The 14216-nt window shown below is 40.1% G+C and overlaps 1 protein-coding gene across 2 annotated transcripts in view; it reads left to right on the top strand.

Annotated features, from left to right (window-relative positions):
• DIS3L (DIS3 like exosome 3'-5' exoribonuclease) overlaps positions 1–13221 on the top strand; it is a 34295-nt gene extending 21074 nt beyond the window's left edge. For both annotated transcript variants that reach the window (XM_059057705.2, XM_067029620.1), the window contains exons 9-17: positions 449–610; positions 3942–4189; positions 4755–4847; positions 7513–8046; positions 10371–10525; positions 10626–10804; positions 12043–12188; positions 12614–12788; positions 12876–13221. In XM_059057705.2, the coding sequence (XP_058913688.1) occupies positions 449–610; positions 3942–4189; positions 4755–4847; positions 7513–8046; positions 10371–10525; positions 10626–10804; positions 12043–12188; positions 12614–12788; positions 12876–13184 (2001 nt within the window). In that variant the 3' untranslated portion in view covers positions 13185–13221. The remainder of the gene's footprint in view (positions 1–448; positions 611–3941; positions 4190–4754; positions 4848–7512; positions 8047–10370; positions 10526–10625; positions 10805–12042; positions 12189–12613; positions 12789–12875) is intronic.
• Positions 13222–14216: the final 995 nt, after the last annotated feature.

The raw sequence follows: 14216 nt of genomic DNA, 5'->3' as shown, positions 1-14216 counted from the left end.
TTCTTCTCCACCAAAAGATGTCTTAAGAAATTAGAAAGTAACTTTAAAGAAATTAGCAAGTAACTCCCCCACACAAAAACATTGAGATTTTTTGTTTTGAAATTTAATTTGGACTATGCATAATTGGGTTTTTCCCTTGTGTCACAAATGTTAACTCAAATGTGTCACAGTTGGCTTTCTGTCTCAGGCTACACTCTCCAGCCCACTTATTTGGTCCAGAGAGGTAATGCCTCCCTTCAAAGCATTGCACTAAGCATTTGCCTACCATCTGGCAATTTAGTAAAACAGGAAGAACCCAATAAAAGAATAGAAAAGGAAGAAAAACCGCTATTTGCAAACTGGCCACTCTCTTTGGAGCTTGATGCTGTTTATCACTTGTTTGTTTGATGCTGCTAACTGACCCATTTGACTCCTGGTGCTGGGCTCATGTTTCCCCCTCTTTGTTCAGGACTTCAGAGTGGTTGTGCGCATTGATTCCTGGGAGTCGACGTCCATGTATCCAAGTGGACATTTTGTGCGTGTTTTAGGAAGAATCGGAGATCTGGAAGGGGAGATTGCAACCATCCTGGTGGAGAACAGCATTTCAGTTGTCCCCTTCTCAGAAGCTCAGGTCAGACTTCCCCCAGTCCTTTGTTCTGATAAAAGACATTTTCTACTTTTTTTTTTTTTTTTTTGCTTTTGTTGTTGTCCGTTTTGTCATTAAGAGAGAAAAATCTTTGTACTATGTAACAACCCACTGTCTAAAACCACAGATAATGGAAAAATCTCACTCTTCCTTATTCTGTGTTTGAACCAGATTGAAGTCAGCTTCAAGTGCAGACTTAGTTTCCTGCAGTCTCCCAGCTCTCAAATTTTTACATTTTCCTACTGTGCTTACAAATGGTATGTCAGTGTCTTACAGTCAGTATACATCCATCCCCCATAACTACATGGGTACCTGGTTACAGACCCAGCTGGGCTCTGGTCCCTGTCATAATAATTCAACCAGAGGCCAGCAGAAAGCTGCAGGGAGCAGCTTCTTGGGTTCCATACATCTCTGACCCATGGGTCAAAAAATCATGCTCATTATGAAACTGCTTTTGTAACCTTTACAGAAAACAAAAATTCCGTGAACATAAAACATCAGCTATTTTCATCACTTTATGATCTTTTAAAATCCTCATAAATCTTGTTTATTATTCTTGCATAGCTATATTCATAGTGTGCACAGGCTATTTTCTGCTTCTTTCACTTAAAATTATTTCTATGTATTGACATAGCCTACTTATTTTTAATAATAATGGCAATTACTCTATAGTGAGGTACTCTAGTTTGCTTAAGCATTTCTCAATTGCTGAGCGTTTGGGCTCTTTAATTTTTCAGTATTATAAAAGGTGCCACTTCAAACATTTCATAAATATTACTTTTTTTTCTTTTGATCATTTTCTTTTGGAATGTAATCTTTAAAGTGAGATTACCAAGTCAAAGGGCATAAAAAATTTAAATAGCATTTGCTATGAATTGGCAGATTGTTCTTCAGAAAAATTGGGCCAGTTTGCATTGCCATCAAGAACATATGGGTAGCAAGGACTTCCCTGGTGGCGCAGTGGTTAAGAATACGCCTGCCAATGCAGGGGACCAGGGTTCAAACCCTGGTCCGGGAAGATCCCACAGGCCACGGAGCAACTAAGCCCGTGCACTGCAACTACTGAGCCTGCGCTCTAGAGCCCTCTAGCCACAACTACTGAGCCAGTGTGCCACAACTACTGAAGTCTGCAAACCTGGAGCCCATGCTCCACAGCAAGAGAAGCCACTGCAATGAGAAAGTTGCACACCGCAACGAAGAGTAGCCCCCGTTCACCACAACTAGAGAAAGCCCACGCGCAGCAACGAAGACCCAACGCAGCCAAAAATAAACAAATAAGTAAATAAAATAAATTTATATTTAAACAAAAAGAGCATATGGGTAGCAAATGAAGCAACTGACAAAGGATTCATCTCCAAAATATACAAGCAGCTCATGAAGTTCAATATCAAAAAGCAAACAACCCAATCCAAAAATGGGCAGAAGACCTAAATAGACAGTTCTCCGAAGAAGATGTACAGATTGCCAACAAACGCATGAAAGTATGCTCAACATCACTAATCATTAGAGAAATGCAAATCAAAACTACAATGAGGTATCACCTCACACCAATCAGAGTGGCCATCATCAAAAAATCTACAAACAAATGCTGGAGAGGGTGTGGAGAAGAGGGAACCCTCTTGCACTGTTGGTGGGAATGTAAATTGATACAGCTACTATGGAGAACAGTATGGAGGTTCCTCAAAACACTAAAAATAGAACTATCATATGACCCAGCAATCCCACTACTGGGCATATACCCTGAGAAAACCATAATTCAAAAAGTGTCGGGCTTCCCTCGTGGCGCAGTGGTTGAGAGTCCGCCTGCTGATGCAGGGGACGCGGGTTCGTGCCCCAGTCCGGGAGGATCCCACATGCCGTGAAGCGGCTGGGCCCGTGAGCCATGGCCGCTGAGCCTGCGCGTCCGGAGCCTGTGCTCCTCAACGGGAGAGGCCACAACAGTGAGAGGCCCGCGCGTACCGCAAAAAAAAAGTGTCATGTACCACAATGTTCATTGCAGCTCTATATACAATAGCCAGGACATGGAAGCAAGCTAAGTGTCCATCGACAGATGAATGGATAAAGAAGATGTGGCACATATCTACAATGGAATATTACTCAGCCATAAAAAGAAGCGAAATTGAGTTATTTGTAGTGAGGTGGATGAACCTAGAGTCTGTCATACAGAGTGAAGTAAGTCAGAAAGAGAAAAACAAATACCGTATGCTAACACATATATGGAATCTAAAAAAAAAAAATGGTTCTGAAGAACCTAGGGGCAGGACAGGAATAAAGACACAGACATAGAAAATGGACTTGAGGACACGGGGAGGGGGAAGGGTAAGTGAGAGAGTAGCATTGACATATATACACTACCAAATGTAAAATACATAGCTAGTGGGAAGCAGCTGCATTAACACAGGGAGATCAGCTCGGTGATTTGTGTCCACCTAGAGGGCTGGGATAGGGAGAGTGGGAGGGAGATGCAAGAGGGAGGAGATTATGGTGATATATGTATATGTATAGCTGATTCACTTTGTTATAAAGCAGAAACTAACACACCATTGTAAAGCAATTATACTCCGATAAAGATGTTAAAAAAAAAAAGAGCATATGGGTATTCTTATTTTCATTATAATTTTTGACAGAATGGTGGCTACAATAGTAAAATACTTCAGAATATTTTACATTATTAAATTTTTATGTTTACCATTAGTATCTGGAAATTATTTGTTGACTTGTTTTGACAGCTTAGTGAAAATGTCAGAACAAAATAAAGCGTGGATTAGACTTCACAGGACTAGAATTCTTCCCTTTTAGCCTACTTAACTGCAAATTGATGGCTTGAACAGGTAATAATGCAGAGAAAATGCTCGAGATTGATCCTGCTTCAAAAAGGAATATGCTTTTAATATTTGGGACATGTTGGTTTTTATCCGGGCTTGACTTGAATTAAAAGCTCAAACAGATCATTTAAAAATGGGGTGGATATTGTACTCTTTATAAGCCACGCATTCATTCTTTCTCCAGCCTCCACAACTAAAGAGGCTGTAAACACCCTGGGACATTTCCTGTCCGACTGTAGCGCCTTCAGGAGCATGGGGATTGTGTCTTTCCTATTGACTACCATCTTTCCAGAGCCTAGCACAGCTCCCGACACATATTAGGCACCTAATAAATAATTATTGCTCAAAAAAAGCAAACATAGGTTAATTACGGAAGGTAATGGGTAATGAATGGGGTTTCCATGAGGTCACATTGAGAATGTTAGAGAGTGGATTTTTATAGGAAATTTCTGGTGCATGAATTGCTGAATTTGGGGACTCTCCTTGTACAGATGTGTGAGATGCCAGTAAACACAACCGAAAATCCCTGGAAGGTGAGTTCCGAAGAGGAACGAGAACGTAAAGACCTTAGGAAAACCCATCTGGTATTCAGCATTGACCCCAGAGGTTGTGAAGATGTAGACGACGCCCTCTCAGTCAGAGCCTTGGATAACGGCAACCTAGAGCTCGGGGTCCACATCGCAGACGTGACGCACTTTGTGGCATCGCATTCTTATATTGATATTGAAGCTAGAACAAGGTAACACTGTTTGAAATCAGCACTGTGATTATGTGTGACTGTAATGTATTTTGTAACTGCTAGTTTCAGATTTTTAAAACAAAGATTTCACAGTTGGGAACAATTCTGAAGATCTCTTCCAGGAAAAAAAAAAAATTGAGGTCCACTTCCCCTTTTCCTTTAGAAAAGTAGTACCTTGATCAATTTACCTTTCCTTTTTTAACAGAATCTTTTCATGTGTTGTTTCCTTCTAAATTGAAATGGGTTAAATTTTTCATGTAGTAATATCCTATTTTATATTAATACTGGATCATTACACTCTAATTTTTCTTGTACAACTAAGATTCGTACCACTTTTTCTTTCTCTTATATCAGTGGAAGAATATTCAGCCCAAAGCGGTATCACTTAGAAAAGTGGGAACATGGGAATAGCTGTATTACCCAGTCTGCTGCACTTGATGAAAAAGCAACAGCCTTGGGAAGTTTGTGCTGAGCTCTCGGCCATTTTCCTCACTGCAGCCCATACTGTCAGCAGTCCTGCTTCTTGCTGCTGAAGGTCATGTGCCTGCATATGTGTCATTCACAGGGCCACCACTTATTACTTAGCGGACCGTCGCTATGACATGCTGCCCTCCATCCTCAGTGCTGATGTGTGCTCCCTCCTGGGAGGCGTTGATAGGTAAGTTTGTTTGTTATTTTTTTATCATCAGAGCTTGTCTTGCCCCTTCTGTGGTGACTAGTGACTCTCACTTGTGGCCTCTTCCTCGTCTTCTTTCTGATATACTCTGCTGCCTGCCTCCTCACCCCTGCTTTCCCCGTACATCCTCTACACTCTGCTGCACCACTTATTTGGGGGCAGCTTTGTTTCTCTCACCTTCCCTTCCCCTCTGCTCCTCTTTCTCTTTTCTTTCTGTCTAGCTGTGAGGCTGCTTCTCCCTCTTGTTGGCTTTGTAAAGTCAAAGTCTAGGAACAAATGCATATACCTTTGTACATATGTGTTCCCTGGTTGAGGATGTTTTGCATGAGGATCATGATCTTAGGGAGTTTTTTGTTTATTTGTTGTAAAGTTTATGTCTGTCTTTGAATAGATAATAAAACCATGTAACCCAAAATTCATATGTTCGAAAAGATGTTTAGTGAAAGGCTCCCACCTGCCACTTTCCCTCAGTTACCAATTTCTTCTGTATTTTCCTAGACATAATACTGTAACAAAAAAAACCCTCAGTTTTCCACCTTCCTAGGTAGGGAAAAATCCAGCTCTTCTGTGCTATGTCTTTCTTTCCTGTGAGTCTCCTTTGCCTTTACAGGGAACACGTCACATCTGACACTTCTGGTCACCAAATGTGTGGAGGTGTTTCTCTACACCAAGCAGTTCTCTGCGACACCAGCCGGGTGTCTTACAATTTAATTCAGTTCTGATACTGTCTACCCAGAGATGGCATCAGGTTCCACAGGGTAAAGGACTCAGTCCCACAGGACTGTCCCCACTCCTCAACTTCAGACACCATCACAAGCCCAGATTGTCAGCATGCTTCTGAGCGACCAGCATTAGATTAGAGGTTCCCACGACCCCCTCTTTAGACTTCAGATGCCAGTTGCAAGTCCACGTTCTTACCTGTACTTCTGACCAACTGGCTATAAATCAGAGGTTCCCACACCCAGTCCTCAAGTTCAGTTAATTTGCTAGAGCAGTTCTCAGAACTCAGGAAAACAGTTTACCTACATTTACTGGTTTATTATAAAAGTATATGATAAAGGATACAGATGAACATCCAGATGGAAGACATGTGTAGAGCAAGGTATGTGGGAAGGACACAGAGCTTCCAGGCCCAAGGGTGCCACTCTCCCCAGCACCTCCATGTGTTCACCAATCCAGAAGCTCTCCGAACCTCATGCTTTGGGGATTTTATGGAGGCTTCATCCCGTTGGCACGATCGATCAGTAACTCCATTTTCAGCCCTTCTCCCTTCTCAGGAGAATGAGGGACAGGGCTGAAAGCTTCTAATCATGGCTTGGTCTTTCCAGTGACCAGCCCTCATCCAGGAGCCCACCCAGAGTCTCGTCGTTAGTACAAAAGACACTTCTATCTCCCAGGAAATTACAGTGGTTTCAGAAGCCCTGTATCAAGAGCTAGGGACAAAGACCAATATATATTTTCTATTATTTCAAAAATAAACACACACACGCATGCATACCTATGGACATGTGGTCTTTCTTTGTTATACAAGTGGTGACCATATGTATGTATGTGTGTGTATATATATATATATATATATATATATATATACACACACATACTGTTCAGACCTTGCTTTTTTTTTTTAATTAACAATGTATCTTGGAGATCATTAATATGGAAATCATTCCATGTGAATAACAGTTATCTATCTGTGGAAGTTTAGATTATTTCCAAACTTCTGCTATTATAAACAAAACTGTACTGAATTACTTGGAATATAACTAATTTCACATTTTTAAAAGTACAGTATCTCTGGAAGATAAAGTCCTAGAAGTGGAATTTATGTGTCAACGGGTATATGCATTTGTGTTTAAATAGATAATAGCCAAATCGCCTTCCACAGAGGTTATACCAATTATATTCTCTCCGTCAATGTATGAGAATGCTAGTTTCCCCAAAGCCTTGCCAGCACAATATGTTGTGTTTTATTGTGTCTTTGCCAATTTGAAAAATAAAAATGGTATCTTAGAATGGTTTTAATGTGCATTTTTCTACTATGAGTAAAGTCAAACATTTTTTTGTATGCCTAACAGTCATTTGTATATCCTTTTCTGTGAACTATTTCATGTTTCTTGCCCCTTTTTCTTTTGCTCTCTTGATCTATTAGTAATTGATATCTAAGAGCTCTTTATACATTAAGAAATTAGCCCAGTGTTTTTTATGTGAGTTGCAAATATTAGAGTGATTTGGTGGTAAAGTGATTCTTTACTAAGTGAACTTTTTGCTAATGAACCTACCATCAAGGCTGACATCCTAGTTCAGTGTCATCCTGTAGCATTCAAAAGGCTTTGCTCTTCTTTGCTAGCGAGCCCAGTAGACTTAACTCTATGAGTGCTATGCTGTTCTAAGGAAAATGGAGAACCGTAAAGTTAGGTTTGTAACAGTCCATGAGAACTTATTTCAGATTTGCTCAGAGCTCCCCAGAACCTAATGTAACCTTGTTTTAATTTTAAATATCTTTTGATTTAGCAGTGGAGTGTCGGATTGAAACATCGGACCAGAGCCCTGTAGCAGTGTCATTTTTTTTCATTACATTTAGGGTCTAGTTGTTTATTTCAAAAAATGGAAGAATTAAATAATGATGTGAGTGTGACTGGTTTTGTAGGTATGCTGTAAGCATCATGTGGGAATTGGATAAAACCTCCTATGAAATTAAGAAAGTATGGTACGGCAGAACCATTATTCAATCAGCATACAAACTATTTTATGAAGCAGCCCAAGAATTACTGGATGGAAACGTCGACATTGTTGATGATATTCCAGAATTCAGGGACCTGGATGAGAAAAGCCGACAAGCCAAGCTAGAGGAGTTACTGTGGGCAATCAGAAAGTTGACAGACATAGCCCGCCACATCCGAGCCAAACGAGACCAATGCGGAGCCCTGGAGCTGGAAGGGGTAGAGGTTCGCATCCAGCTCGACGAGAAGAAGAACATTCACGACCTCATCCCCAAGCAGCCCCTGGAAGTCCATGAGACAGTGGCTGAATGCATGATCCTAGCCAACCACTGGGTAGCCAAGAAGATCTGCGAGAGCTTCCCTCACCAGGCCTTGCTGCGCCGGCACCCTCCTCCACACCAGGAGTTTTTTTCTGAACTCCGAGAGTGTGCTAAAGCAAAGGGCTTCTTCATGGATACACGGTAATTCCTCTTTTGAGGGGGCAGGGAACTGGAAGGGGATGCTGTACACTTATTGATCTTAACAGTAGTTCTTAAAATGTGACAGCCAGATCTTTGACCAAAAATAGAAAACTTCTTGGCTTTCTTCATTTACTATAATGTAGGTATAGAGGCTTCAATTTTTTTTTTTTTTTGCCACACCGTGTGGCTTGCGGGATCTTTGTTCCCCAACCAGGGATAGAACCCGTGCCCCCCTGCAGTGGAAGCTCAGAGTCCTAACCACTGGACTGCCAGGGAATTCCCTAGAGGCTTCTAATTAAAACAAGTTTATTTAGGTGTAATTTTGACCCACTACAGTTTGTAATATAAAAGTAAGGAACCTGTTATCCTTGATTTAATTTCATCTACCCCTTAGGCAAATGCGAAGACTTAATCTTCTATTTTAATACTTTAAAAATGCAGCCTATCTCTGTGGCAATATCATAAGACACCACACCGATGGTAAATTTATACTATCCCTCTGTAGAATGAGACGTTTTTACTCCCCACCTCCAGGATAAAATATTTTCCCTGTTAAAAATGATGTATAAAGGGGATTCTTTTTTCAATATTTTGTTGTCAGTAACAGGTGCTAATTAATATATCTTTTATTCATTTATGAAAATGGATTTTTTTTGCCTCTCTTTAGGTGATAGTGTCTCTTAACTGGTCTAGTCCGTGGTTGAGCTCTGGGTGCGTGCCAGATGCACATGCTAAGGGCTTTCAGATGTTAGCTTGGATCATTCATTCATATTTTACAGATAGGAAAATTAAGTCTGGAGAGGTTAATTTGCTGATAATTTAGCAGCTGGTTAGGGCAGAGCCAGGATTGGAATCCATGTCTGTCAGACTTGAAAGCTCACATTAGTGCCCACTCTGTCACATTGCTCCTCCTTTCATCATCCGCCGTTCTCCTTCCCCATTTCTCTTGGCAGGCTACGGTACAGAACTGAATTATATACTATATTATTAAATTGTTAATATAACTATATTTCCTGGGTTTTAAAAAACTACTTAAAAGTAAGTAAATAGAATGCTTCCTCTCGCCCCCTTTAAAAAAAAAAAGTTTTCTTTTTCTGAGTTTCTTTTACTTGTGTACCTCAGGTTTAGTTCAGTTTTGTTTTTTAACTCTCTCTGGCTCAATAAATTTTTTTTTTTTGGCTGCTCTGCCTGGCATGCAGGATCTTAATTCCCCGACCAGGGATCAAAGCATGGAGTCTTAACCACTGGACCACCAGGGGAGTCCCTGGCTCAATAATTCTTGATTTAAAAAAAGAAAAATTCGGGGGCTTCCCTGGTGGCGCAGTGGTTGAGAGTCCGCCTGCCGATGCAAGAGACACGGGTTCGTGCCCTGGTCCGGGAAGATCCCACATGCCGCAGAGCGGCTGGGCCCGTGAGCCCTGGCCGCTGAGCCTGCGCGTCCGGAGCCTGTGCTCTGCAACGGGAGAGGCCACAACAGTGAGAAGCCTGCATACCGAAGGAAAAAAAAACGAAAAAAAAAGAAAAACTCCATTCTTTGACCTGTACAGGATGTTTAAGGTTCCACTATGTGCTGAGCATAACTTCATCTCATAAGTTCAGCACATTACTCTTCAGTACTTAAGAAATGTATCTAAGGGAATTTTCTGGTGGTCCAGTGGTTAGGACTTGGTGCTTTCACTGCCATGGCCGAGGTTCAATCCCTGGTCGGGGAACTAAGATCCTGCAAGCCACGCAACATAGCAAAAGAAAAGAAAAGAAATGTATTTGAATCTGACACTCTTTGTTTAAACCTCAAAAGCAAACTAGATTTCTTTTTATTTATTTATTTATTTATTATTTTTTGGCTGCGTTGGGTCTTCGTTGCTGCACGGGCTTTTCTCTGGTTATGGCGAGCAGGGGCTACTCTTCGTTGCGGTGCACAGGCTTCTCATTGTGGTGGCTTCTCTTGTTGTGGAACACAGGCTCTAGGCGTGCAGGCTTCAGTAGTTGTGGCACACAGCCTCAGTAGTTGTGGCCTGTGGACTCTAGAGCACAGGCTCAGTAGTTGTGCCACACGGGCTTAGTTGCTCCATGGCATGTGGGATCCTCCCCGACCAGGGCTCGAACCCGTGTCTCCTGCATTGGCAGGCAGATTCTTTACCACTGCGCCACGAGGGAAGCCCTGCAAACTAGATTTCTATAGTTGAAAAAAGTTGTTTCAGAAATGTGTCCAAAATAAATTTAACTACTGGCAGATGAACGTATTCAGATGGTGAGTGAAGGGTTCCCCTCAGAGTGTTGACTTTTGCTGGGGACTAAATAAGTTTTTACGTTTTTTTTGTCAGGTCCAATAAAGCACTGGCTGATTCTCTGGATAATGCAAATGACCCCAACGATCCCATTGTCAACTGGTTGCTTCGATCAATGGCTACACAAGCCATGTCTAACGCACTGTATTTCTCCACTGGATCATGTGCCGAGGAAGAGTTCCATCACTATGGTGAATGATAAAATTTTACTCTGTGTGCCCATAACCTTGAGCAAGTTGTTTAAAAAGTATATTTTTTTGTTTATTTTGATTTTTTGGTTTATTTTTGAAGGTCTAGCATTAGATAAATATACTCACTTTACCTCTCCAATAAGAAGATACTCAGATATTATAGTACACCGACTGTTAATGGCAGCCATTTCAAAAGATAAGAAAATGGAAATTAAGGAAAATTTGTTCAGCAACAAAGATCTTGAGGAATTATGCAGACATATCAACAACAGAAACCGAGTAAGAGGGAATTTTTAATTCTCTTACCCATCATCTCTTTTGCTAACAGAAAAGCTTTATTGTATAGTGGAATGAAGTACCATATATTCTAGCAAATTAAACTCTAGAATTGTTCCAACCAACGAAATAACATGAAAAATCATAAAGTTTGTTGAGTAGCTCTCAGTATATTTACAAATGTTCTGAAGTGACTTAATGTGGATTTATGAGATTTACCACGGGTTAGATGTTGTTCCCAAAATGTAGAAATGTAAAAGATTATCATCTTACTACCCAAAGGTAATAACAATTCTAGACAATTCTTTTTATTTATAAAATTATCCAATCATACCTGCTGTTTGAAATCTGCCTTTTTTCACTTAACATGTTATTGATAGCACACCATGTCAGTATAGTTACATCATTGTTTTAGAAACTGCTTTATATTCTATTTTATATTGTTGCTAGTGGCCATAATGTTGTACAGCTTAGAACTAGACCATTTGGTGATACATAAGATTGGAAGCTGCCTAAATGTTTAATATTATTTTCTGTATCCAGGGTTCTAGTTTGATACTGTGCAACATTATAGCCACTAGTCATGTTGGTTTAAATTAAAAATTCAGTTCCTCAGTCACACTAGCCACATTTCACGTGCCCAACAGACACGTGTGGCTTGTGGCTACCTATGGGACAACACAGATACAGAACGTTTCCATCATTGCAGAAAGTTCTGTTAGGCAGCACTGTTCCAGGCAATCTAGTTTACAACCATCCTTGTGTATACACTTTTACAGACTTATCACATTTTGCCAGGATAAATTCCTGGTAATAATGAATTGCTGAGTCAAAAGGGCTGCACAAATAAAACTTTCATACCTATTACTAAATTGCCCTTCAGAATAGTAGTTCTAATTTGCACTTCTACCAGCAGGATTTTGGTAGGACAGACTTGAAAATAGAGGTAAGACATAGACTTGGATACTTTTCCTCTTCCTGAATGAACTATAGACAGTTTTAAAATAACAAACAAGTTGTTTTCTTAAAAGAATTAATTTTCTAAGACATTTTTGAGGGAACGATAAAGGGTCCCACAAAATTGACTTAATTCATAATAGAGAAGAATGTTTGTATCAATAGTTTTCTAGAACCTACCCTTTTTTAAAAGACATTGTTTCTGTTGGAATATGAATCATGTTTCTTCTGGGGATGTCAGGAAAGTCCATCATCATGCTTTGGGGTTGTGCTTCTTCTTACAGGCAGCACAGCATTCTCAGAAGCAGTCTACAGAGCTCTTCCAGTGCATGTATTTTAAAGACAAAGACCCAGAAACTGAGGAGCGTTGCATATCTGATGGGGTTATTTATTCAATTAGGACAAACGGTGTGCTTGTGTTTATACCAAGGTATGTTATTTCTAACACAATAGTTGTTAAGAAATCATGGTTAACCTTAAAGTATAGACATGGTATATAAACGGTACATTAGATGTAATTTGTTAAAGCATTTATTTTAGCAACTGTTTTGTAGTTACCATATGTATATAATGTAATAATATACAATTCATTATGTAAGTATAAATGGATATTAGAATCTAGTACATCTGTATCAGTCTTAGAGTTTTAGTTTTTTATTTAGCAAAACATTTTGTTTCCATCTGCTCAATGAAATAGATATCTGGAGGTAAATCAGATGAAAAGTTGTTTATTTTTGTTTGTTTTTGTAAAAGTTGCTTTTAATCTGTAAGAAAAACTAGCATTCTAGATAAGTATACAAAATCTGCATACTAACAATATATTATATCTGGATTTTTATTCTGACAATGATTCAGGTTTGGGATTAAAGGTGCTGCTTATCTAAAAAATAAAGATGGTTTGGTGATCTCATGCAGCCCAGATGGCCATTCTGAATGGAAACCAGGATCCCTTCAACGATTTCAAAACAAAATCACCTCTACCACGACAGGAGGGGAATCTGTTACGTTCCATTTGTTTGACCATGTAACAGTAAGTCTGTATTTATGTTAAGTATTGCTTTCACTGCAAAGAACTAAGACTGTGATTTAGTAATATGCATTTTCTCCTCTATGACAGGTGAGAATATCTGTACAGGCCTCACGTTGCCATTCTGATACAATAAGGCTTGAAATAATAAGCAACAAACCATACATGATGCCAGATACAGAACTTTTTCAGCAGAGTTCCCTCTTGCTAAAGAGTGATTTAGTGAAAGAAGTAACTAGATCTGTGGAGGAAGCTCAGCTTGCTCAAGAAGTCAAAGTAAATGTCATCGAGAAAGATTATCAAAAATATTGCCAAACCAAGGGAAGAAGCCTGTACACACTTCTAGAGGAAATAAGAGACCTAGCTCTCCTGGATGTTTCCAACAGTTATGGAATATGAAACTCTTCTTCATTAAAAGACCTTTGTCTTACGTGAATATTTTACCTTCTTTTAGACATTAAGATATAATTTTCTGTCACCCAATCCCTGAGTGGGATTGGGTAGCTATTTCAGACATTTGTGAAATGTTTTATGCATTAAATTTAGGTCACTATGGAAAGTGGTTTTTCAGAGATAAGTAGATACTGAATCCTGGCTCTGCAAATCATATTGCTGGTCTTGTTGATAAAACCAGAATTGACTTTTGGTTAGCTTGTCTCAAATCCATTCTTTTATAGTATTAATTTTTCCAGTAATTGCTACACTGGGCCATTTGGGTCATAGGCCCCTCTGACATCTGCCAGATTAACTTTTCAGTCACCTTCAGATATTAAGCTCCATCCTGTCCACGTATCCACTTTAAAACTCCCTATTTCGTATTTGACTCAGTCACCCCTGCTTTCCCCAGCACCAACTGGGAATAGGGCATAGGGAGCCGGGTGGGGTGCACAGGGTAAGGTCTGTTCTCTGAAACCTCCATTCCCACCCTCTCCTCGGATGATGAGTTGCATTGGACTTGCCCTTGCTGGAGACTTGTTACTTAGCACCATCACTCTGCCAGTCTTCCCCCCAAAAAGCAACCTTCCCATGTCCTAGTTTGTAAAAACTAGCTTTGCCTTTCCCTCTCCCCCATGGGACTCTCCTGCCAAGAATCAGACCAACCTTTAAACTTGATTCTCAACGTGGTACTTTCTATCTGCAACTACCCTTCCACCAAGTTGATAAACTCAGGCAGGAAAAACTCCAATTAGGTCCTCCCACCACGTGGCCCTAACACTTCAGCCTCATATTCACCATTCCCAAATCTCTCATTTCCTAGATTTTCATTTCTATATTATTGTACATGTTCTTCCCAATCCTTGGCATCTCCACCGAATCCTCCCTATGTGCTCTGTGTTCCCCATTACACTTTGCAAGTTTCTCTCCAACTAGCTAGTCAGTAAGGTACCAAGGAGTATGTGAACTTCCCTAGCACCTATGCAGGCCAGGCAA

This window comes from Kogia breviceps, chromosome 3, assembly GCF_026419965.1.
Source record: "Kogia breviceps isolate mKogBre1 chromosome 3, mKogBre1 haplotype 1, whole genome shotgun sequence".
Taxonomy (NCBI): Eukaryota; Metazoa; Chordata; class Mammalia; order Artiodactyla; family Physeteridae; genus Kogia; species Kogia breviceps.
This window is presented reverse-complemented; position numbering and strand designations above follow the sequence as displayed.